Here is a 23555-nt window from a genome sequence, read left to right as displayed (position 1 = left end):
ACTAAGCATATTCTATAAACTGCGCCTAGATTTAGGTGCGGTATATAGAATGCACTTAGTCGATATCCCAGTGCCTAAAACTATGTGCTCCCATTTACACCAACAAAAATGTGACATAAATCCCAGTGCATATATTTACGCACAATGCGCCAAATTCTATAGCTAAGTTTTGGAATGCCCGTGGAATGCCCATTTCCCCACCCATAACCATGCCCCTTTTTACCTGCATGTGCTAGAAGTTAGGCGCACTGTGTTACAGAATATGCTTAATGAGTTATACATGTAAATTCTAATTATTGCCAATTAGTGCTCATTATTGCTTGTTAAGGGCTGTTATCAACACTAATTAGCTTGTTAAACTATTTTACAGAATACGCCTGGATTTTGGAGCAGATTTCTAGGCACACTATATAGAATCCATGGGATAACTTATAGACAATTATACATTATCCCCCTCGTTCTATAACATGTCACCAAAAGTTAGAGCTACTTGTGCATGTAAGTTATAAAATACTAGGGCTTACACATGTCATTGTTATAGTTATGCATGACAATGCTAACAATGTGCTCAACAGTATTCTATAATGTAAGCAAACAAGTCAGTGCATAAAGCAATTGGGGTATATATATGTATGGAGCTTGGGCGGGGTATTGGTGGTCCCAGATTTACTCATGTATCTTACAAAATACTGTAAGTTACATGCTGAAGTGGCACATTTGGGCATGTGCATTCATGCCTGCTATTGAAATGGCATAAGGGGGCATGTCTAAATATTGGCATGTAGATGGTGATTTACGCTAGCATTCTAAAATGGAATCTTGCTGCATCTTGCTGCCTAACTTTTGGCAACCTCTATAGAATCACACACTGTAATGTCAGTTCTATAACTGGAAGTCTGCATTTACGTGGCCCTCATGGCATCTGCACACTATTCTGTAATGGTGCGTAAATGCGAGGGGGTGTACACGTGGGTGAAGCATGGGTGGGGCATAGCCATGTCTCTCATTTCTGTGTGTAAATTGCAGAATAGCCTAAGGGGTCCTGTCACTAAGCAGTGGTAGAAAGTGGCTTTAGCACGCCTTCGCACAATAAGGCCTTTTTTACTGCATCAGTAAAAGGGCTGATTTTCTATTTCTATTTTTTTTATTTATGCAGAAATTTAAAAAAAAAACCTCCAACTTTCAAACAGTGGCAGATGACGTGGTTAAAGTCCACACCCAGATATTCAATGTCTGGCTGTTTCTGGATTCATTGTTAGCCGCATGACATAGCCGGTTAGGCATGGATATTCAGCGCATAAATAGCAGGCCTATCTTTGACCACTAACTTTTTAGTGGTTAGAAAAGCCCTGGATATTCAGTGCTGGTCATTGGAAATAGCCCGGCATTGAATATCTGAGTTTAATGTCTGCAGAAGACTGTAAAAGCTCTGTCCACTGAATATCAGACCCAATATATCAAAATAAGAAAAATACTAGCAAATTGCTGAAAAATAAAATTAAATACTAATCTGCTATTTCCCTTAGTCCCCAAAGCAGAAAGGACCCCAGAAATATTGAGAGAAGTAAACTTAAAGAAAGAAATATACCTATATATTAAAGGACACCGTACAAGTCAAAATGAAATGTCCCTATTACAAGTGACTATTGGTTTACATTTACATGAGTTGATGGTCTAGTTGACTAGGAAACTTATTATCTAGAAAGGACTATGGGGTCCGTTTAGTAAGGTGCGCTGAAAAATAGCCTGCGGTTGAATAAATGCCTTTTTTAACATTTTTGCTGAAAATAGACATGTGGCAAATCAATGCTGATTCTGTCTCATTCAACTGTGTTTATCTATGTGTTCCATAATTGTTTCCACTATTTTGCCCAGCACTGATGTCAGGCTTACCAGTCTGTAATTTCCTGGATCACCCCTGGATCTCTTTTTAAAAAATTAGCATTACAATGGCCACCCTTTAATCTTCAGGTACTAAAGATGGTTTTAAGGACAGGTTGTCTTAGCTGCAATATATGCAGCAAGGACATTTGCTTTGGAATGAAGCTCGCACATTCCTCTATCCATCAATAGATGGCACCAGAGACTGCATGTGTTATACCTATGAAAAAGTTAACAGCTCTATATAAAAATAAGAAGAGTCCTTTTTGTAGTTGTTTCTAAAAGTCCTTATGAGCACTGTTAGGAACAACTATAGAAATACTTAGATTTGATATAATATTCAGGGGAGGGGGCTAAGGGTGGGATGGGTCAGATGTACTCTGGATTTTTTATTACAAAGCTTGTGTAAGTGTTTAGTTCGAATGTTTGCTTGTATTTTTGCTATGTTTTTGTAATTGTCCGTTGAGAGGTCGTTCTTGTTTACCTTAAAAACGTCAATAAAAAACAATTACCAAATGAGCACTTATTGCCACCCATTTTGTAGATTAGAACACAGTAATTAGTACACAAAATTATCTATGGAGAAGTCCCTGATTACATGATTAACCTAATCAGCCTGCCACTCAGGAATGCATTAAGACTATCCCGTTCATGCCTTAACCTTCACTATCCAACCTGCAACGGGCTTAAGTATAAATCCACATATGCTTCATCCTTGTCCTTCATCAGCTCACAATTATGGAACTCCTTACTAAAAGCTATAAAAACAATTCACAATCATCTAAATTTCAGGAAATCTCTTAAGACTTTGTTATTTGGAAAAGCCTACGCCAAGGACTCAGCCTGTGTCTCCACCTCTTGATTCACATCAATATGATGACAATTTTGGACTCATCCACCCTTCCCTCTCTCCCCTGGTTTCCTGTTCCTTTCTTTCCTTCCCCGTCCTTTCCTTTATTTCTTATGCAGGTTTAATGATGTACTAGCTTAATTTACTGTATTGGCGGCCGCCTTTGCGGTGCAATGTAAGCCACATTGGGCCTGACACAGTTGGGAAAATGTGGGGTATAAATGAGATAATAAATAAAAATAAATAAATAAATAAATAATTTAGATGTGCTAACTGATTAGCACAGACACACCCACTCTTTGCCCCCAGACATGCCCCTCAACCAAAAAAATAGAAAATATTTTTTTACACAAACATACTTGGAACTTTAGATTTAGAACATAAGAACACAAGGGCCCCTTATACTAAGCCACATATGCGCCTACTCGCGCCAAATTGGAATTACCACCCAGTTACTGCGTAGCCCTTGTGGTAATTTCAATTTTGTCGCACATACGCTGTGCGCATCTGAAAAGTATTTTTTTTCTGGCACACGTAGCGGACATGCGCCAAGTGGAATGTGATGCGCGTAGGTCATTACCTCCCAAATTCTTTACCGCTAGGTCTATGGCTGGCGGTAAGGTCTCAGACCCAAAATAGACACATGACAGTTTTGATTTTGCCGCACGTCCATTTTTGGCAAAAAAATAAAAAGGCCTTTTTTACAGGTGTGCTGAAAAATGATTCTGCGTGTGCCCAAAACCCATACCTACACTACCGCAGGCCATTTTTCAGCGCACCTTTGTAAAAGGACCCCTAAGAGCATAAGAGTAGCCATACTGGGTCAGGCCAATGGTCCATCTAGCCCAGTATCCTGTTTTCCAAACAGTGGCCAAGCCAGGTCACAAGTACCTGGCAGAAACCCAAATCTTGGCAACACTCCATACTACAAATCCCAGGGCAAGCAGTTGCTTCCCCATGTCTGTCTCAATAGCAGAGTATGGACTTTCGTCCAGTAATTTGACCAAACCTTTTTTAAACCCAGATATGCTAACCGCTGTTAGCACATTCTCCAGCAAAGAGTTCCTGAGCTTAACTATTCGTTGAATGAAAAAATAATTCCTCCTATTTGTTTTAAAAGTATTTCCATATAACTTCCTCCAATGTCCCCTAGTATAGGCAGTGGCTTCCCCATGTCTATCTCAATAGCAGACTATGGACCTTTCCTCCAGGAACTTGCCCAAATCTTTATTTAAACCCATATACACTAACCACTTTTAACATATTCTCTGGCAATGAGTTCCAGAGGTTAATATTCACTGAGTGAAAAAATATTTCCTCCTATTTGTTTTAAAAATATTTCCATATAACTTAATTGAGTGTCCCCTACTCTTTGTACTTTTTGAAAGAGTAAAAAATTGATTCACTTCTACTAGTTCTATACCACTCAGGGTTTTGTAGATCTCAGTCGTATGTCCCATCATCCTTCTCTTTTTCAAGCTGAAAAACCCTAACCTCTTTAGCCTTTCCTCATATGAGAGGAGTTCCATCCCCTTTATCATTTTAGTCGCACTTCTTTGAACCTTTTCTAATTCTGCTATGTCTTTCTTGAGATGCGGCAACCAGAACTGAATGCAGTACTCAAGGTGTGGACACACCATGGAGGGATATAAAGGCATTATAGTATTTTCAGTCTTATTCTCCATCCCTTTCCTAATAATTCTTAGCATCCTGTTTGCTTTTTTGGCTGCCACTGCACACTGAGCAGAAGATTTCAGCGTATTATACACAATGACACCTAGATCTTTTTCTTGAGTGCTGACCCTGAAGGTGGTGGACCCTAGCATCAGGTAACTATGATTCGGATTATTCTGTCCAATGTGCATCACCTTGCATTTGTCCACATTAAATTTCTTCTGCCATTTGGATACCCAGTCTTGTAATTTTCTAAGGTCTTCCTGCAATATTTCACAGTCTGCACATGTTTTAACAACCTTGAATAGTTTTGAATTATCCCCAGATTGAATCACCTCACTCGTCATTCCGATTTACAAATCATTTATAAATATGTTAAATAACACCAGTCCCAATACAGATCCCTGCGGCACTCCACTCCTTCATTAAGAGAAATGACCATTTAAACCTACCCTCTGTTTTCTGTCCAATAACTAATTCCTAATCCACATCAGAACCGTGCCTCCTATCCCACGGCTCTTTATTTTTTTCAGGAGTCTCTCATGAGGAACTTTATCAAAAGCTTTCTGAAAATCTAGATACAGCACATCAACCAACTTAACTTTATCCACATTTTTTTTCACTCCTCCAAAGAAATGAAGCAGATTTTCACTGCGAGCTAAAAATGCTAGCGTGACTTTGTAAAAGGCCCCCTCAATGAAGCTACTTTGTTTTTCTCTCAAATACACACACTCACACCCACAAATGCAGGTAGAAGCAAAATAAAGTTAGTGACATTAACTTCATATGTATCAGGGCCTATTTACTAATCTCAGCAATTCAACCTGGGAATTTCTGCATGCTAGCAGTTAATGCAAAGTGTTAAATAGAGAAACATAGGGCTCCTTTTTCAAAGCAGAACTACTGATTAGCAGCATGCTGAATGCAGAGAAGCCCATTCAATTCCCAAGGACTTCTTCGCATTCAGTGCACGCTAATTGCTAGCACCGCTTTGTAAAAGGAGCCCATAGAAAATGATGCTAGACAAAGACCATATAGAGCTAGATTCTATATATGACATCTAAAATTCGGCACCGAAAGCCTCCTGCATAAATGATATTCTATAAGCAGTGCCTAAAATTTGGCAAGGTTTATGGAATTAATGCTTAAGCAGAGAGGTTGCGCTTAAATTTAGGTGCAGTCAATGTACACCAACAAAAATGTGGTGCAAATGCCCGCACCTAAATTTACACATAGAATACGGTTATTCTACAATTATGTGCATAACTCAAAACCACGTCCCTGATCGCTCCCAAAACACCCATGACCCAAGACTAATTGCTCTTGTAACTGCATATGATCGTGAATGATTACCATCATAGCTGTGTGCTGAGGATTCCTATGACTGTTGCTGAGAGTTCCAATTTGTTAAAACAGTTCAGTTATTTTTTTCTTGACTCATCTGGTTACTGTGTAGTTCCTGAAGGGACTCTGAAGTGAGTAGTGTGCGCCCAGTCTCCTGAACCCCAAGATTAACTCAAGGAGTCCCCCTCCTGAGCATGAACCCGATTCTGAGTGAGAGGAGCCGGTTATACTTGGGATAGGAGTCAGTTCTTCTGTGGATTAGGAATTGGTTATTGGACAGAAAACAGAGGGTAGGATTAAATGGCTATTTTTTTCAATGGAGAAGGGTGAATAGTGGAGTGCCTCAGGGATCTGTATTGGGACCAATGCTATTTAACATATTTACAAATGATCTGGAAAACAGAACAAAGAGTGAGGTGATTAAATTTGAAGATAACACATAACAATTCAAATTTGTCAAAACGTGCGGGTTGAGAAAAATTGCAAAGACCAAAGACCTTTGGAAATTAAAAGACTGAGCATTCAAATGGCAGATGAAATTTAATGTGGAAAAATGTAAAGTGATGTGCATTGGGAAGAATAATTCAAATCATAGTTACTTGATGCTAGGGTCCACCTTAGGAGTCAGCACTCAAGAAAAAGATCTAGGTGTCATTGTAGGCAATATGCTGAAATCTTCTGCCCAGTGTGCGGTGGTGGCCAAAAAAGCAAACAGGATTCTAGGAATTATTCAGAAAGGGATGCACAATAAGACCAAAAATAGTATAATGTCTCTGTATTGTTCCATGATGTGACTTCACCTGATACAATCAATGGTACTAAGCCATGTAGATTACTGCAATGGAATTTATGCGGGATGCAAAGAACAACTCATAAAGAAACTTCAGACCACTCAAAACACGGCAGCCAGGCTTATATTTGGAAAAATGCGATTTGAAAGCGCCAAACCCCTCTGAGAAAAATTGCACTGGCTCCCAATCAAAGAAAGTATTGCTTTCAAAATCTGCACCCTTGTTCATAAAATTATCTACTGTGAGGCCCCGGGATACATGACAGACCTCATCGACCTACAAATCAGAAATACAACCGGATCAACAAGAACATATCTAAACCTCCATTACCCAAGCTGCAAAGGACTCAAATACAAATCAACTTATGCATCCAGCTTTTCCTACATAAGCACATAACTATGGAACACATTAACAAAAGCCGTGAAAACAACGTATAACCACCTAAACTTCCGGAAATCATTAAAAACGTACCTGTTCAAAAAGGCATACCCTACTGACCCTACTTAAATGCCTGAACCCTGCAACACTACGAAACCAAAGCACGTAATGGACATAATGTAACTCTTCCTCTATATGATTCCCTAATGTGTTTGTTCCACATGAACCTTATTCTACCACAACATCACTGTGTAACTGTTTATACCAGAATTGGCGAACGCCTTTACGGTACTATGTAAGCCACATTGAGCCTGCAAATAGGTGGGGAAATGTGAGATACAAATGTAACAAATAAATAAATTTTGTGTTCAATTCTGGTCACTGTAAAAAAATATAACAGAATTAGAAAAAGTTCAAAGTAGAACGAGCAAAATGATAAAGGTAATGGAACTTCTCCCATATGAAGAAACACTAAAGAGGTTAGGGTTCTTCAGCTTTGAAAAGAGATGGCAGGGGGGGATATGACTGAGATTTATAAAATCTTGAGTGGTGTAGAATATATACAAGTGAATCAATTTTTCACTCTTTCAAAAAGTACAAAGACCAGGGGACACTCGATGAAATTACATGGAAATACATTTAAAACAAATAGGAGGAAATATTTTTCACAGAAAGAATAATTAAGCTCTGGAACTCACTGCAGGAGGATGTAGTAGCAGCAATTATCATAGCTGGGTTTAAAAAAGATTTGGAAGTTCCTGTTATTGAGATGGACATGAAGGAAGTCACTGCTTGCCACGGGATTGGTAGCATGGAATGTTGTTACTAATTGGGTTTCTGCCAGGTACTTGTGACCTGGATTGGCCACTGTTGGAAGTAGGATACTGGGCTAGATGGACCATTTGAACTGACCCAGTATGGCTATTCTCATGTTCAAGGATTTCTGCTTTATTTCCCCCACCTACCACCAACAACATTTGTTTTTCTTCCTTCCCCCTCATCTACCTCTCTTTTCACCTTTTTCTCAACCATGTTTCTTTGGTTTCTGATCCCACAATCCTGCTTTTCCCTGTTCTTTCCCTCCCTCTACTTACTGATAGCTCAAACTCTATATATCGCACCTGCTGAGCCTGTCTAGCAGCAGGCTAGAATGTAGGCCTTCAGGCAGATATTATACAGATAAAGGTTCCTTGGTTCTCTTTCATCCCCTCTGAGCTCATGCCAGTGCTTTGTCAGTGTGGGGGTTTGTTTTTGACTCCCATGCTTCTGCTCCCGTACTTCAGAGGGGCCAAGTGTTGTGCTAGGAATTCTGTGCCTCTGCTGGACTGCCAGACACTGAGCACCCTACATAGGAAGCAAATTATTGGTGCTCTGAAGGATGGTGGAAGGGACCAAGCAAACTGGTTGGTGGTGATATCAGGCTGCCTGTTCTCAACACCATCAAATTTTTTGGCACTGGCTATAACTGCCTAACAGCTAGAATTACTAATTTGTGCTAACATCATTATTGTAGCTAGGTCCCCTTACATAAAATGGAACCTGCAGCAAAATAATATATTAACAGCATTAATATATGTTAACGGTAACATATATTAGCAAGTTACCCAGGTCTGTCATTTTCAATACAACCCACTGCTTTTCAGCTCATGTCATCTTTTTGTCTTCCTGAAATTCCCTGACACGTTCTATAAATGAATGGGACGTTCAGATAGTTGAGGTGCCAGGTTCTCCTTTTGACATGGTTTCTGAGACCGTTGGCAATTTTTGAGTATGGTGCCAGGCACCAGTGCTTTTGACACAAAGGCTTGCATTATTGAATCCAGATTACCTTCTGCAGTGTTTTCAGTTGTAGAAAGGATTTCAGATGGGAGTTTAAACAACATTGATTCTTGGCAAAACAAAATATTCTTGTGACACTGAGTCACAATGAATAATGTAGTCACAAACAATGATGAGACTGACAAGCAAAGGTCATTGTATTCTGATTTAATTTGATTATGTGTATGTCTTACTGTTTGCCTGAGCCCTTCTAACATGTAGTAAATACATAAAAAATACAGTATAACCATTTAAAGCATTTTTTTTCAGAAATAACATTCCAATTAGACATCTAGACTTGTTTTATGCAATCTCAAATGCAGCGTATTAGTATGAAAATCTGTATTAACTGTTGGCAGCATTCCCAGAATGCTTGGTAGAAAAAGGCAGCACACCTTTGAGCTCTTTTGAAACATTTCTTACTATGGTGCTTATTTTAGAAGCACTCATTAGGTTTTTGATATGCATAAACCAGCATTTACAGTATCAAAAGCACAGTAGGGCCTACAAGATGGAATGTGCGATTGAAAATTTAATAGAGAATCTGACACAGGTCGTCGTGTTTCAGCAGAACGCCTGCATCAGGGGTTGTCAATATCAGTAGTACCACAAGAAGGAGTTCCTCCATTCTTTGCACTCAGTGCAACGTTAGGAGACGGACATGCAGTTTTGTTTTTCTGACGACTTGATTGAGAAATACAGCTGTTACTGTTGTCTTTGATGGCATTGTTTACTTGTGAACAAAGAACAGAAGAACTCTTTCTTGTGGTACTACTGATGCCCATGACCCCCTGACACAGGCATTCTGCTGAAACACGGCCCGTGTCAGATCCCCTATTAAAGTTTGGGTTCCATACCCTTTCTTGGAGGCCCCTCTGTGCTTTTGTTTCTGGGCTTGGTTTTTCAGCCTCTGGATTCCCTCTCTTCTGTTGTCCAAATCAGCATTTAGATATTTATACAACATAAAAATCTATTTCCTGATTTTACAATGTCGGGAAATAAATGTCTAAAACTAAAAATTGTTTATTTAGTAAGAGGCCATGTTCTGGGTGTGTTTTGGGTGGGATTAGGGTGTGTTTAAAAAATAAATGTGTATTCTCCATTTAACATCAGGATTTACACAATAAAGACATTATATTCTGTGAAATGTACCACTATACCAGTTTCAGCAAAATGCTCACACTGAGTAGTGTTCCACTGGAGCACTCCTTAATTCCCCAGTGGGTAATGCCCCACCCCAAAAAATGAAATTAGCAAAGGATAACAGGCTCTGTTACAGCTTTAGGGAAAATAATTATCTGTGGGGTTCTTTTAATAAGGTGTGCTGAAAAATGGCCTGCAGTAGTGTAGGCGTGTGCTTTGGGTGCGTCAAAAATTGGCGCACATCCATTTTGGGTATGAGACCTTACCGCCAGCCATTGGCCTAGTAGTAAAGTCTCACGTGATAACCAGGCGGTAATGACCTACGCACATCAAATGCCACTTGGCGTGCGTACGATACGCGCATCTGAAAATATTATTTTTCAGACTCGCGTAACGGATACGTGCCAAAAGTAAAATTACCACAAGAGGCATGCAGTAGCCAGGTGGTAACTCCATTTTGGCGCACTTTGGTTGCGCGCAGACACTTATGTGGCTTAATAAAAGGGCCACTATGTTTCTAAAATGACTAACATAAATGTTTAGGTGCTTGTTCTGACTTATTGATATTTTAGATGTTCAAATATCCATTTCGAAGTGAATCTTTGAAAAGCTTTTTCACACGTAGATCTGTGGGTGCTGTGAGTGCTTGAGCAACCCCAATATTGAGAAAATTCCTTGTGTGTGTCCAGGGAGGGGTATTTCCACTGGGCTTAGCACCCCCAATAATTTTGCAAAGTTGGCTCCTATGTTTTCACACATATATACTCCACACAGTTCAATTTTTAAATATATATATATACAGTGGGGGAAATAAGTATTTGATCCCTTGCTGATTTTGTAAGTTTGCCCACTGACAAAGACATGAGCAGCCCATAATTGAAGGGTAGGTTATTGGTAACAGTGAGAGATAGCACATCACAAATTAAATCCGGAAAATCACATTGTGGAAAGTATATGAATTTATTTGCATTCTGCAGAGGGAAATAAGTATTTGATCCCCCACCAACCAGTAAGAGATCTGGCCCCTACAGACCAGGTAGATGCTCCAAATCAACTCGTTACCTGCATGACAGACAGCTGTCGGCAATGGTCACCTGTATGAAAGACACCTGTCCACAGACTCAGTGAATCAGTCAGACTCTAACCTCTACAAAATGGCCAAGAGCAAGGAGCTGTCTAAGGATGTCAGGGACAAGATCATACACCTGCACAAGGCTGGAATGGGCTACAAAACCATCAGTAAGACGCTGGGCGAGAAGGAGACAACTGTTGGTGCCATAGTAAGAAAATGGAAGAAGTACAAAATGACTGTCAATCGACAAAGATCTGGGGCTCCACGCAAAATCTCACCTCGTGGGGTATCCTTGATCATGAGGAAGGTTAGAAATCAGCCTACAACTACAAGGGGGGAACTTGTCAATGATCTCAAGGCAGCTGGGACCACTGTCACCACGAAAACCATTGGTAACACATTACGACATAACGGATTGCAATCCTGCAGTGCCCGCAAGGTCCCCCTGCTCCGGAAGGCACATGTGACGGCCCGTCTGAAGTTTGCCAGTGAACACCTGGATGATGCCGAGAGTGATTGGGAGAAGGTGCTGTGGTCAGATGAGACAAAAATTGAGCTCTTTGGCATGAACTCAACTCACCGTGTTTGGAGGAAGAGAAATGCTGCCTATGACCCAAAGAACACCGTCCCCACTGTCAAGCACGGAGGTGGAAATGTTATGTTTTGGGGGTGTTCCTCTGCTAAGGGCACAGGACTACTTCACCGCATCAATGGGAGAATGGATGGGGCCATGTACCGTACAATTCTGAGTGACAACCTCCTTCCCTCCGCCAGGGCCTTAAAAATGGGTCGTGGCTGGGTCTTCCAGCACGACAATGACCCAAAACATACAGCCAAGGCAACAAAGGAGTGGCTCAGGAAGAAGCACATTAGGGTCATGGAGTGGCCTAGCCAGTCACCAGACCTTAATCCCATTGAAAACTTATGGAGGGAGCTGAAGCTGCGAGTTGCCAAGCGACAGCCCAGAACTCTTAATGATTTAGAGATGATTTGCAAAGAGGAGTGGACCAAAATTCCTCCTGACATGTGTGCAAACCTCATCATCAACTACAGAAGACGTCTGACCGCTGTGCTTGCCAACAAGGGTTTTGCCACCAAGTATTAGGTCTTGTTTGCCAGAGGGATTAAATACTTATTTCCCTCTGCAGAATGCAAATAAATTCATATACTTTCCACAATGTGATTTTCCGGATTTAATTTGTGATGTGCTATCTCTCACTGTTACCAATAACCTACCCTTCAATTATGGGCTGCTCATGTCTTTGTCAGTGGGCAAACTTACAAAATCAGCAAGGGATCAAATACTTATTTCCCCCACTGTATATATATATATATATATATATATATATATATATATATATATATATATATATATATATATACAAAAAAGGGAGGAAAAGAGCTCATCAAAGTGAAGTTGCAGACTTAGATAAGACCATATTTTCTACAGCCATCTGTTAAAAAAGTAATCACTGGTCTAAAAATCTTCCGAAAATCATCACCATCATATACTTATGTTTATTATCAATGACGTTTTAAATGTATTTCTTTTTGTATGGCACTAAAAAAGCCCACTTATCTTTATGTGGGTTCAAAACGCTGTTATACAGTTTTGATTTCCTTTCACACAGCGCCGCAGAGTAACAGGTGCAGGAGCAAGTTAGTGTCGGTACTGACGGGGACCCATTTTGCCACGGGCTTTTTCAAGAGACCTCACTGCTCTGATGCCTGCAAATAAAAATTGTCATTGCTATGTGGCCACAGACAAACTTTTCTAAAATAAACAGTCTGAATCAAACACATACTCTCATCGTTCCCATTCAAGAAAGTGTACTGCTAGCCATCAAGATGTGTGAAAAAACTTTTCAACTTCACTTTGGACTGTGAGGTTATTCACCTATTGTGACTAAGTGAAGGAGATCCTTTCATTTAAATTGTTTTTGCAAATATCTATTTCTCCATGTATTTTCGAACAGATCCTGCTCTAAAATGCAAGTGGAAACTGGAACATCCTACCTGGATATCCAATTTGTATGTTTTTCTAAAAGGCCACTCCAAATTAAAAAAAAAAGTAACCATAATTAGGGGGGAGGGGTGGGTGGGGGAAGGGAGGAGGGGAGGGGGGATAAAATGAAAAATTTGTATAGTGACTGGAGTTATGACATTGATCATTTGTAAGGGTCTCTTTTCATAGCATACTCTGTATCAGCTCTGTTACTATTAATAAAAAGATTTAAATATAACAGTGAAAACAAGACTATCCCTATTCATACAGTGAGCTAGAACTGCATTATTTAACGTGGCTTAATGAGCATTTCAGTAGACCTTAAGAGTTACTTTCTCGGTGCATCATTGTACACAGACTCATGTCACAAAAGTCCCTTGGCAGTTATCTCTTGTGAGGCCTTTTATAAATATTTTGATTAAAAAAATACTACATTGCTCATTGGATGATGGTGGTGTGGAGGTGGAGTCTGCCCCCTGTTAAAAGAAACCAAATGGCATGATTTTGCTCCAGTATCCTCAGAACAACTAGATAGGCTGCTCCCTACCATTTCTGATTGAACTGTGCCCTGCTAAGAAGGGTGGGGAAAAAATTACAAATTTTCTTTTGTATCTGGCTAATCTCTCTATTAGAGGGCAAAATGCCTATTATTCTGAAATGAGCATTGGTATGTCCTGTTCTAAAGAAGGGTAGTTGAATGAGCTGTGCTGTTACAACTGGAAGGTTTTGTTGATAAGAATACATTATTGGATGAATTTCAGTTTGGCCTGCAGGCACCTACTATTGATGGGAATACCAGCCACATTCATATCAGGACATCACTGCAGCATTCAAATCAGTTATTCTGTCTGGAAAGATTGCAGACATTTGTTATAGGGCTTGCATCAGATCTCCAGGACAGGATGCAAAAGGTATTAATAGATGAAGAGGTTTCAACATGGCACTCAGTTGATTGAAGAGCAGTTGAACCTTTCTTTATGCCTGTTGTATGTGTGATACTTTACAAGAATTTTTTTTCTGTACTGGTGATATCATGCTGGTTGCCTGTCACCAAGGACATATCTGTAACATTGGCTGAAATAGCTTCCATAGTCATATACTTGGTCAGATAGGGGTGGGCATATGCTGAATCTTGCCAAGACAAAATTAATCCATGTAAATTTTAAGATGTAACTACTGTGTTTCAAGTTGCTAAGTGTTTGATTTCCATATGTGAGAAAATAGACTAGCTGGAGGTTCTTACTGAGAAGAAGCTTGGTAACTAGAGGACATGGCAGGGAGCTACAGAGTGATAGTGTCAAAAACATCATCAGGATTTTTTTTTTCTCACGGAAAGGGTAGTGGATACTTGGAAGCCCTCTCAAAAGGCAGGAATTCCAAAAGGAGTAAGATATACACAGCAGATTTCTAAAAGGCAAGAAGATGTAAACCAAGCATAGATTACTTCAGCTATAAAATGACTTTTGCACTTTTAAGAAATCATGGGGAAAGTAACCTGCATCATGCAGCAGGTACAACCCAACAACATTGCTGAGCAAACTCAGGGGCCCTTTTACAGAGTGGTGGTAAGCCCAATGCAGGCTTACCACTTGCTCTTTTGGGACTACCGCTGGCCCGAGGTCGTCAGTAGTAGTCCCGTCCCAAGCGTGCACAATTTCTGGGGAAAAAAGAATAATCCTAGAAATGGCTTGCACGGTGATAACCCAGTGGTAATTGGGCATTGCCATACACTGCCTAGTTACTGCTGGGTTAGCACGGAAGCCCTTCTCGCCACCTCAATGGGTGGTGGTAAGGGGCTCCCCGTTACATGGCCATGCGGTAAGAGTTCTCTCACTGCATGGCCATGTGTGCTGGGGGCTTTTTTTACCCACTGCTGGTAAAAGGACCCTGGTGCACAGGAAAAACAGCCCCTGCCGCCGGCACAGGGCCCTTTTTACTGCAGCTTGGTAAAAGGGCCCCTCAATTGGCCATATTGGTCTTTCTTTGCCATCATTTACTATGTTACTGTGTTACTCTGACCTTTTCTGTGCAGATTGATTAATTGATACGCAGTTCTTTTTATAACATTATAAATGGTACAAGTTCTTTGGCTGTACATTGTGAATGCTGATCTGAGAGTGGTTTTGCATCACCTTTTCTTTCTTTTCTTCACTATTAAAATGTCCATTTGGAGCTTCAGTATCTAGGATTAAATCTTTACAGATCGTGCAGAACTCTGTTGTGAACTTGGCTGAAGGAATTAGCATGCATGAACATATTTTGCCTTTGTTTTATTCACTACTTTGATTGCCCCTCAAGTGGCATGCACATTTAAGTTGTTGATTTTAACTTTTAGAGTGGTTAGGTTGGTGATTTTCTTTTTTCTGTTTGTGTCTCTGTGGTTAATCTGTCAGTCTGGTTTGGCATTTCATTCCCTGGATGGGAACTCATGCATGTGTATTTTCCATGGCAGTTTTGAAGTTCTGGAATTGTTTGCCAGATTTTTTTAAGACATGATCTAGATAGTCATAATTTATATCTATTTGTCTTTTATTGATGTAGTTTGATATTTATTACTGCAGTTCATTATTTTGTTTTTTTGCACTTTAGGGCCCTTTTACAAAGCAGCGGTAAACCCATAACAGGCTTTCGTGCTAATCTTTTGCTACTGCCGGCCCAACACAGGCGCTAGCGGTAGTTCCAGCCACAGCGCATTCCATTTCCTGCACTAGGGAAAATACAGATGTATTTTTAGTGAAGTGTTAACCTGCTAGTAATCGGGTAGCGCCGTATGCTATCTAGTTACAGCTGGGTTAGCACAGTAGCCCTTACCGCCACCTCAATGGGTGGTGTTGTCATCCCCCCTCCCCCCCCCCCCCCCCCCCCGCAGGGCCCTTTTTACCGCAGCTTTTATCCCTTTATGTTTAAATGTCATGTGCATTATTTAGATGAAATTATTTTGTATGCTTTGTTCTTATCTGCTTAGATCTTATGTGATTGGCAGTCTACAAATGCTTTTAAATAAAATAAGTGTAATAAATAAACCTGCCAATTTATCAGAAGAGTTGATTTGGCTTGTGGTAAGGGAAAGGGAAATGGGACTTGATATACCACCTTTCTGAGGTTTTTTGCAACTACATTCAAAGCGGTTTACATATATTCAGTTACTTATTTTGTACCTGGGGCAATGGAGGGTTAAGTGACTTGCCCACAGTCACAAGGAGTTGCAGTGGGAATTGAACCCACTGCACTAACCACTAGGCTACTCCTCCACTACTATTATGTCCCCCTATTGCTGATGCTTACAAAGCTGCATGTACAAGAGGAACCAATTAAGGAGCCCAATGCAATAGCTTTTTTTCTGAAAATTTGAGGTAGTGTTAGACTCCATAGGAGTTAGCACAATTGCCCCATGAATACCTGGTGGAGACCCAAGGACCCAATGGTCAGGTGTTTGGAACTTACACATGCCTTGGAGCAAGTGTAAAAGCTAGCACAAATGTTTTTTTTATCAAATACACATGCATTCCCATTGTAAAATAGAAATTGCACTATAGGGGTTGTTATTCAATTGCCAGTCATGGATTTTCAGCAGCATTATCCAGAAAATGTCACTAAAAAGTTTTCACTGACTTGTAGTTGACTGGGACACACAGATTGCAAGGGGACATGACTTGAGCAGGCTGGAAAAAGTACCCTCCTCACTCCGATATTTAAACACCAAGGCCAGAATTGACTTTAAATCCAGCTGTCACTGGAAGTTTTCTGGGTACTGTCAATATTCAGTGCTGTTCTAGATAACTACAAAGAACACAGCGAAGATGACACAAGGATGTGGTCTTAGACGATGTTTAAAAAGTCCAAATTTATTGTGTAGCTCAAAAGACATAAAAAGTCCAAAACAATTGTGTAGCTCAAAAAGACTCTAACTATAACTATCCAGATACATTAGGATTGCTGAAAATAGAGTCGCAAAAGGCCGTGCTAGAAAGAGGAATATGAGTGTCTCATGCATATCTGTATGTGCATGAGAAAATTCCTGTTCGTTAGATATGAGATGGGAGCAAGAGAAAGCCTCCAGTGCAGCCAGTAAGTAAGAGGTAGTGAGGAGAGAGAGTTGTTAAGTACGAGATTAGGGGGTTGAAAAGAGAACATTTCTTTGGTCTGTTACACCTAAGGAATTATGGAAGATATTTTTGAAAAAAGTATTGAAGATTTCTAGTCCAGAGTCTATTGGGAATTTGAGGATCTTATATTATGTTTATGTTATATTATGTTATGTTTCACAGACTACATGAGGCCAAGGGAAAGGAGGTATTGACACCTTAGTAGTGGACACTCTGGACCTATCTGTCTTTCTGTAAACAACACAAGGGGAGATGACTACCAGAGCTACTCTAGAGTGTCTTAGCGTTTACCGCCAGCTGATTTTTACCGTGAGCTAAAAACACTAGCGCAGCTTTGTAAAAGGCCCCCTTAGACTTACAAAGTTCCATAGGTTACTATGAAACTTTGTAAGTCTAAGTGCTTTGAAAATACACCTCATTGTATACATCTCATGCAAATTCATTATGGTAATTCTAAAAAACTGACTGGCTAGGTGTATCTCCAGCGTAGGGTTGAGAGGCACCTTTCTAAATACTAGCAGGAAACGTGGAGGGCCATAATCAAACACGAACGGCCATCTCCATGGGCGTCTATCTCCGAGAACGGGTACGTGAAGGGGCTGAACAAACCGTATTTTCGAAAAAAATGGGGGTCCATCTTTTTTCCAATAATACGGTTTGTGCCAGCCAAATGCATCAGATTTGTGCGGATTTGAGCTGGGCGGTATCGTTTTTCAGCGCTAATGGAAACTGAAGGTGCTCAGCTGAAAAACGAACAAATCCAAGGCATTGGGTCATGGGAGGGGCCAGGATTCGTAGTGCACTGGTCCCCCTCACATGCCAGGACACCAACTGGGCACCCTAGGGGGCACTTGTAACAATTAAAAAAAAGTTAACTACCTCTGAAGTCCATAGCGCCCTTCCCTTGAGTGTTGAGCCCCTCCAAATCCCCCCAAAACCCACTCCCCACAACTCTACACCATTACCATAGCACTTGTGGCTGAAGGGGGGCACCTAGATGTGGGTACAGTGGTTTTTGGGGGCGGTTTGGAGGGCTCCCATTTACCACCACAAGTGTAACAGGTAGGGGGGGATGGGCCTGGGTCCACCTGGCTGAAGTCCACTGCACCCAGTAACAACTGCTCCAGGGATCTGCATACTGCTGTGATGGAGCTGGGTATGACATTTGAGGCTGGCATACAGGCTGTAAAAAAAAGTTTTTAAAGTTGTTTTTTTTTTGGGTGGGAGGGGGTTAGTGACCACTGGGGGAGTCAGGGGTGGTCATCCCCGATTCCCTCCAGTGGTCATCTGGTCATTTAGGGCACTTTTTTGGGACTTGTTCATGAAAAAAAAGGGTCCAAAAAAAGTGACCCAAATTCACGCTAAAAACGCCTTTCTTTTTTTGATTATCGGCCGTGGACACCCATCTCTCCTCGGCCGATAAACACGCCCCAGTCCTGCCTCAGACACGCCTCTGACACGCCCGCGTCAACTTTGGCCGTTTCTGCGACACTGTCACACTGCATTAAGCAGTATTATAGAAATGAAGAAAGTGTTATTGCCCTGACTTTTTCAACAGGTTGTTCATGATTTCTTTTCTTTGTAAGACATCAGAAAGCTTGGAGGCAGCAGGTGGAATGCAGTTTCTGAATGCACTTGAATGGTTTCATTTTATAGTGTCTTGAAGTTCACTGAATGTAATAATTTCCTTGGTTGTTTCTCCACCAGCCAGGTTATACACATATATGCTGGAGAAGTCCCGCCTTATTTCACAACCTCCACGTCAGAGCAACTTTCATGTTTTCTACTGGATGATGGATGGGCTGTCTGCTGAAGAGAAATATAGCCTGTACCTCAGAAACTTGTCTGCACACAGGTAGGAAGTCACAGTCTCCATTGTTTTCCGTACAATTGATATGATACCCAGTGTTAGACAAATAGCAGTGGAGGAGTGGCCTGGTGGTTAGAACACCGGTCTTGACATCCAGAGATGGCCAGTTCAAACCTTACTATTGCTCCTGTCCAGTTCAACTCGCACTGCTGCTCCTTGTGATCTTGGGCAAGTCATTTAACCTTCTGTTGCCTTAGGTACAAACTTAGGTTGTGACCCTATCAGAGACAGGGCAATACCCAGTGTATCTGAATGTAACTCACCTTGAGCTACTACTGAAAAGGTGTGAGCAAAATCCAAATAAATAAAAAGCAATTCTATAACAGGCATGTGGTAGGGGTCTATTTTATAGGCACCTACTGTCCTTTGTGGCAGGAGTTTTTGATCTATTCCTCAGGACACACCAAACCAGTCTTGTTTTCAGAATATCCACAATGAATTTGCATGGATAGATTTGTGCACAATGGATGCAGTGCATGCAAATTTATCTCATGCATCTTCATTGTACCCAGAAAACAAGTCTGGCTGGGTATGTCCTGAGGACTGGGTTGATAACCCCTGATTTATAGGATACTAGCGTAGAGCTGGCATAACAGTTAGTGCCTAAGAGCTGCACATATTCTGTAAATTACATAAATAAGTTTGAGCGCTGCTCATATGTGCATCCCCCTCAGAAATACGCACTATGGGGTCCTTTTACCAAGCTGTGATAAGCTACAGCATGTGCTTACCGTAGCTTAAAAGGGCTTACCGCAGGAGGACCTGAGATTAGCATGTGGTAATATTTTCATTTTTATGGCAGCGGGAGCATGTTGGGAGAGTGGGCATGCCAGTGCTGATCAGTTAGTGCACCGTGTGCTGATTAGCATATGATTAGCGTGTGAGCCCTTATTGTCTACAAAATAGGTGTCAGTAAGTGCTCGTGCTCAAATTTGTTTTAATAGCCATGCACTAATGACAACATAAGCACGTGACCATTAATTTTAAATAACGGGAAATCGGCCGTTTTATTGCTGCAGTAGAAAGAGCCTTAGCATGTGGGACAAGGATGCAGTAAGACCACTTTTTCCCGCACCTTTGCAAAAGGATCCCTATATAAGTTAAGTAGATATTTACAGAATAGAACATAGGTGGAGTTTTGACATTTATGTGCAAGTATGCACCATAGGAGCCAACTTTTCAAAATGTTTGGGGATGCTAAACACAACCCAATGTTCTCTCTCTGCCTGCCGCCACAAAAAAAAGGTCTTAAATTGCATTCAAGGTTCTACTGTCCCTCTCCCCCTGCCATGCATCATTTCCTCTCTCTCTCTCTGGTGCTGCCCATACAACATCTCCTTTCTGTTTCTTTCCCTCCATCCAACATCACCCCTCTGTCTTTCTCTCTCTCCCTCCCCCGGCCATCCAGGATATCTTCTCTGTCTCTCTCTACCCCAATCCAACATTGCCCCACTGTCATAAGTACATAAGTCCATAAGCACTGCCACGCTGGGAAAAGACCAAAGGTCCATCAAGCCCAGCACTCTGTCTCCGACAGTGGCCAATCCAGGCCCCAAGAACCTGGCAAAAACCCAAAATTTAATAACGATCAATGGACTTTTCCTTCAGGAATCTGTCCAGACCCCCTTTAAACTCAGCAAAGCCAGTTGCCATCACTAACTTCTCCGGCAATGAGTTCCAGAGTCTAACCACACGCTGAGTAAAGAAAAACTTTCTCCAATTTGTTTTAAACCTACCACATTCTAATTTCATCTTGTGTCCCCTAGTTCTATTATTGTTAGAAAGCGTAAACAAACGCTTCACATCTGTCCGCTCTACCCCACTCATTATTTTGTAGACCTCTATCATATCACCCCTCAGCCGCCTTTTCTCCAGGCTAAAGAGTCCTAGCCGTCTTAACCTCTCCTCATAAGATAGTCGTCCCATCCCTTTTATCATTTTCGTCGCCTTTCTCTGCACCTTCTCCAATTCCTTTATATCTTTTTGAGATGAGGCGACCAGAACTGAACACAATACTCCAGGTGCGGTTGCACCATGGAGCGATATAATGGCATTATAACATCCTCATGCTTGTTTTCCATCCCTTTTCTAATAATACTCAACATTCTGTTCGCCTTCTTAGCCGTCGCAGCACATTGAGCGGAAGAGTTCAACGTTCTATCCACGATGACTCCCAGATCCCTTTCTCGGTCCGTAACTCCTAAAGCGGAACCTTGCCTGACATAGCCGTAATTCGGGTTCCTCCTTCCCACGTGCATCACTTTGCACTTGTCAACGTTGAACTTCATCTGCCATTTGGACGCCCAATCCTCCAGTCTCACAAGGTCCTCTTGTAATCTTTCACACTCCTCCCGCGACGAGACGACCCTGGATAACTTTGTGTTATCTGCAAATTTAATTACCTCACTAGTTACTCCCATCTCAAGGTCATTTATAAATATGTTAAAAAGCAGCGGTCCCAGCACAGACCCCTGAGGGACCCCACTAACTACCCTTCTCCATTGAGAATACTGACCATTCAACCCTACTCTCTGCTTCCTGTCTTTTAACCAGCTCTTAATCCATAATAATACACTGCCTCCGATCCCATGACTCTCCAGTTTCCTTTGGAGTCTTTCATGAGGCACTTTGTCAAACACCTTCTGAAAATCTAGATATACAATATCCACCTGCTCCCCTTTGTCCACATGCTTGTTCACCCCCTCGAAAAAATGCAGTAGATTTGTGAGGCAAGATTTCCCTTCACTAAATCCGTGCTGACTTTGTCTCAGCAGCCCATGCTTTTGTACGTGCTCCGTAATTTTATTCTTAATAATAGCCTCCACCATTTTTCCCGGCACCGACGTCAGACTCACCGGTCTATAATTTCCCGGATCTCCTCTGGAACCCTTTTTAAAAATCGGCGTTACATTGGCCACCCTCCACTCTTCCGGTACCACACCTGATTTTAGGGATAAATTGCATATTACTAACAGCAGCTCCACAAGTTCATTTTTCAGCTCTATTAATATTCTGGGATGAATACCATCCGGACCCGGCGATTTACTACTTTTTAGTTTGCAGAACTGCCCCATTACATCCTCCAAGTTTATAGAGAAATCATTTAGTCTTTCCGACTCGTCCACTTCAAATACCTTTTCCGGCACCGGTATCCCTCCCAAATCCTCCTCGGTGAAGACCGAAGCAAAGAATTCATTTAATTTCTCTGTTACAGCTTTGTCTTCCCTGATCGCCCCTTTAACACCACCGCCGTCCAGCGGCCCTACTGATTCTTTAGCCGGCTTTCTGCTTTTAATATACCTAAAAAAAAATTTGCTATGTGTTTTCGCTTATATCGCTAACTTTTTTTCAAAGTCCTCCTTAGCCCTCCTTATCTCCTTTTTGCATTTGGCTTGACATTCCTTATGCTTTATCTTATTGTCTTCCGTCAGTTCCCTTCTCCATTTTCTGAAGGATTGTTTTTTGGCTCTGATAGCTTCCTTTACCTTACCATTTAGCCACGCCGGCTGACGTTTGGTCTTTTTTCCTCTTTTTCTAATAGGCGAAATATATTTGTTCTGTACTTCTAGGATGGTGTTTTTGAACAGCATCCACGCCTGATTCAAGTTTTTTACCCTTTCAGCCGCTCCCCTCAGTCTTTTTTTTTCCACCGTTCTCCTCATTTTATTGTAGTCTCCTTTTTTAAAGTTAAACGCTAGTGTATTTGATTTCCTGAGTTCACTTACTTCGTAGCCAATATCAAAACCAATCATATTATGATCACTGTTATCAAGCGGCCCTCGCACCGTTACCCCACGAACCAGATCATGAGCCCCAGTAATGATTAAGTCTAGTATTTTCCCTTCTCTCGTCGGCTCCTGAACCAGCTGTTCCATGAAGCCGTCCTTGATTTCATCAAGAAATTTCATCTCCCTTGCGTGTACCGATGTTTCATTCACCCAGTCTATATCCGGATAATTGAAGTCACCCATTAATATTACATTGCCCTTTTTATTTGCTTCCCTAATTTCCCTTGTCATTACCGCGTCCGTCTGCTCGTCTTGGCAAGGCGGACAATAGTACACTCCTATCACCATCACTTTTCCCTTTTCACGTGGAAGTTTAATCCACATGGATTCCAGTCGGGGTTTTGTCTCCTGTCTGTCTTGCCCCCTCATCTACAGTTGTCTCATTCTTTCCCCATTCCTTCATCATGCTCATCCAACATCAACCCCTCTGTCTCTCTCCCACAACCATTCAGCATTTCCCCCTTTCTCTCACCCCCACCATCCAGCATTGCCCCCTCTCTTTCTCCCCCACCACCCAGCATTGCCCCCTCTCTTCTCCCCAACATTGCCCTTCTCTCCTCCATGCGTCATTCAGCATCACCCCCCTGTCTCTAATCCCTCACTATCCAGCATTTCTTTGTCTCTCTCTCTCCATTCTCCTCACTGTTCATCTTCATTCCTCTGTCTCTCCCCACCCTATCATCCTGCCTCTTTCCTCCTATTCCCCACCTCCAACATCACCCCATCACTCTCTCTTTTTTCCTCTCCAATTGGAAACTCACTCACTCATGGGCAACTCCGCCTGTGAGCTTCACAACTCCGCCTTCCACCTGCTCACTCCTTTGCTTACCCGCTT

The 23555-nt window shown here is 41.5% G+C and overlaps 1 protein-coding gene across 1 annotated transcript in view; it reads left to right on the top strand.

Moving 5' to 3' along the window:
* MYO16 (myosin XVI) overlaps positions 1-23555 on the top strand; it is a 481895-nt gene that overhangs the window by 143730 nt on the left and 314610 nt on the right. Inside the window, exon 15 of the mRNA XM_030202479.1 lies at positions 18770-18917. Coding sequence (XP_030058339.1) covers positions 18770-18917 — 148 coding nt within the window. The remainder of the gene's footprint in view (positions 1-18769; positions 18918-23555) is intronic.

This window comes from Microcaecilia unicolor, chromosome 4 (assembly GCF_901765095.1).
Source record: "Microcaecilia unicolor chromosome 4, aMicUni1.1, whole genome shotgun sequence".
NCBI lineage: Eukaryota > Metazoa > Chordata > Amphibia > Gymnophiona > Siphonopidae > Microcaecilia > Microcaecilia unicolor.
This window is presented reverse-complemented; position numbering and strand designations above follow the sequence as displayed.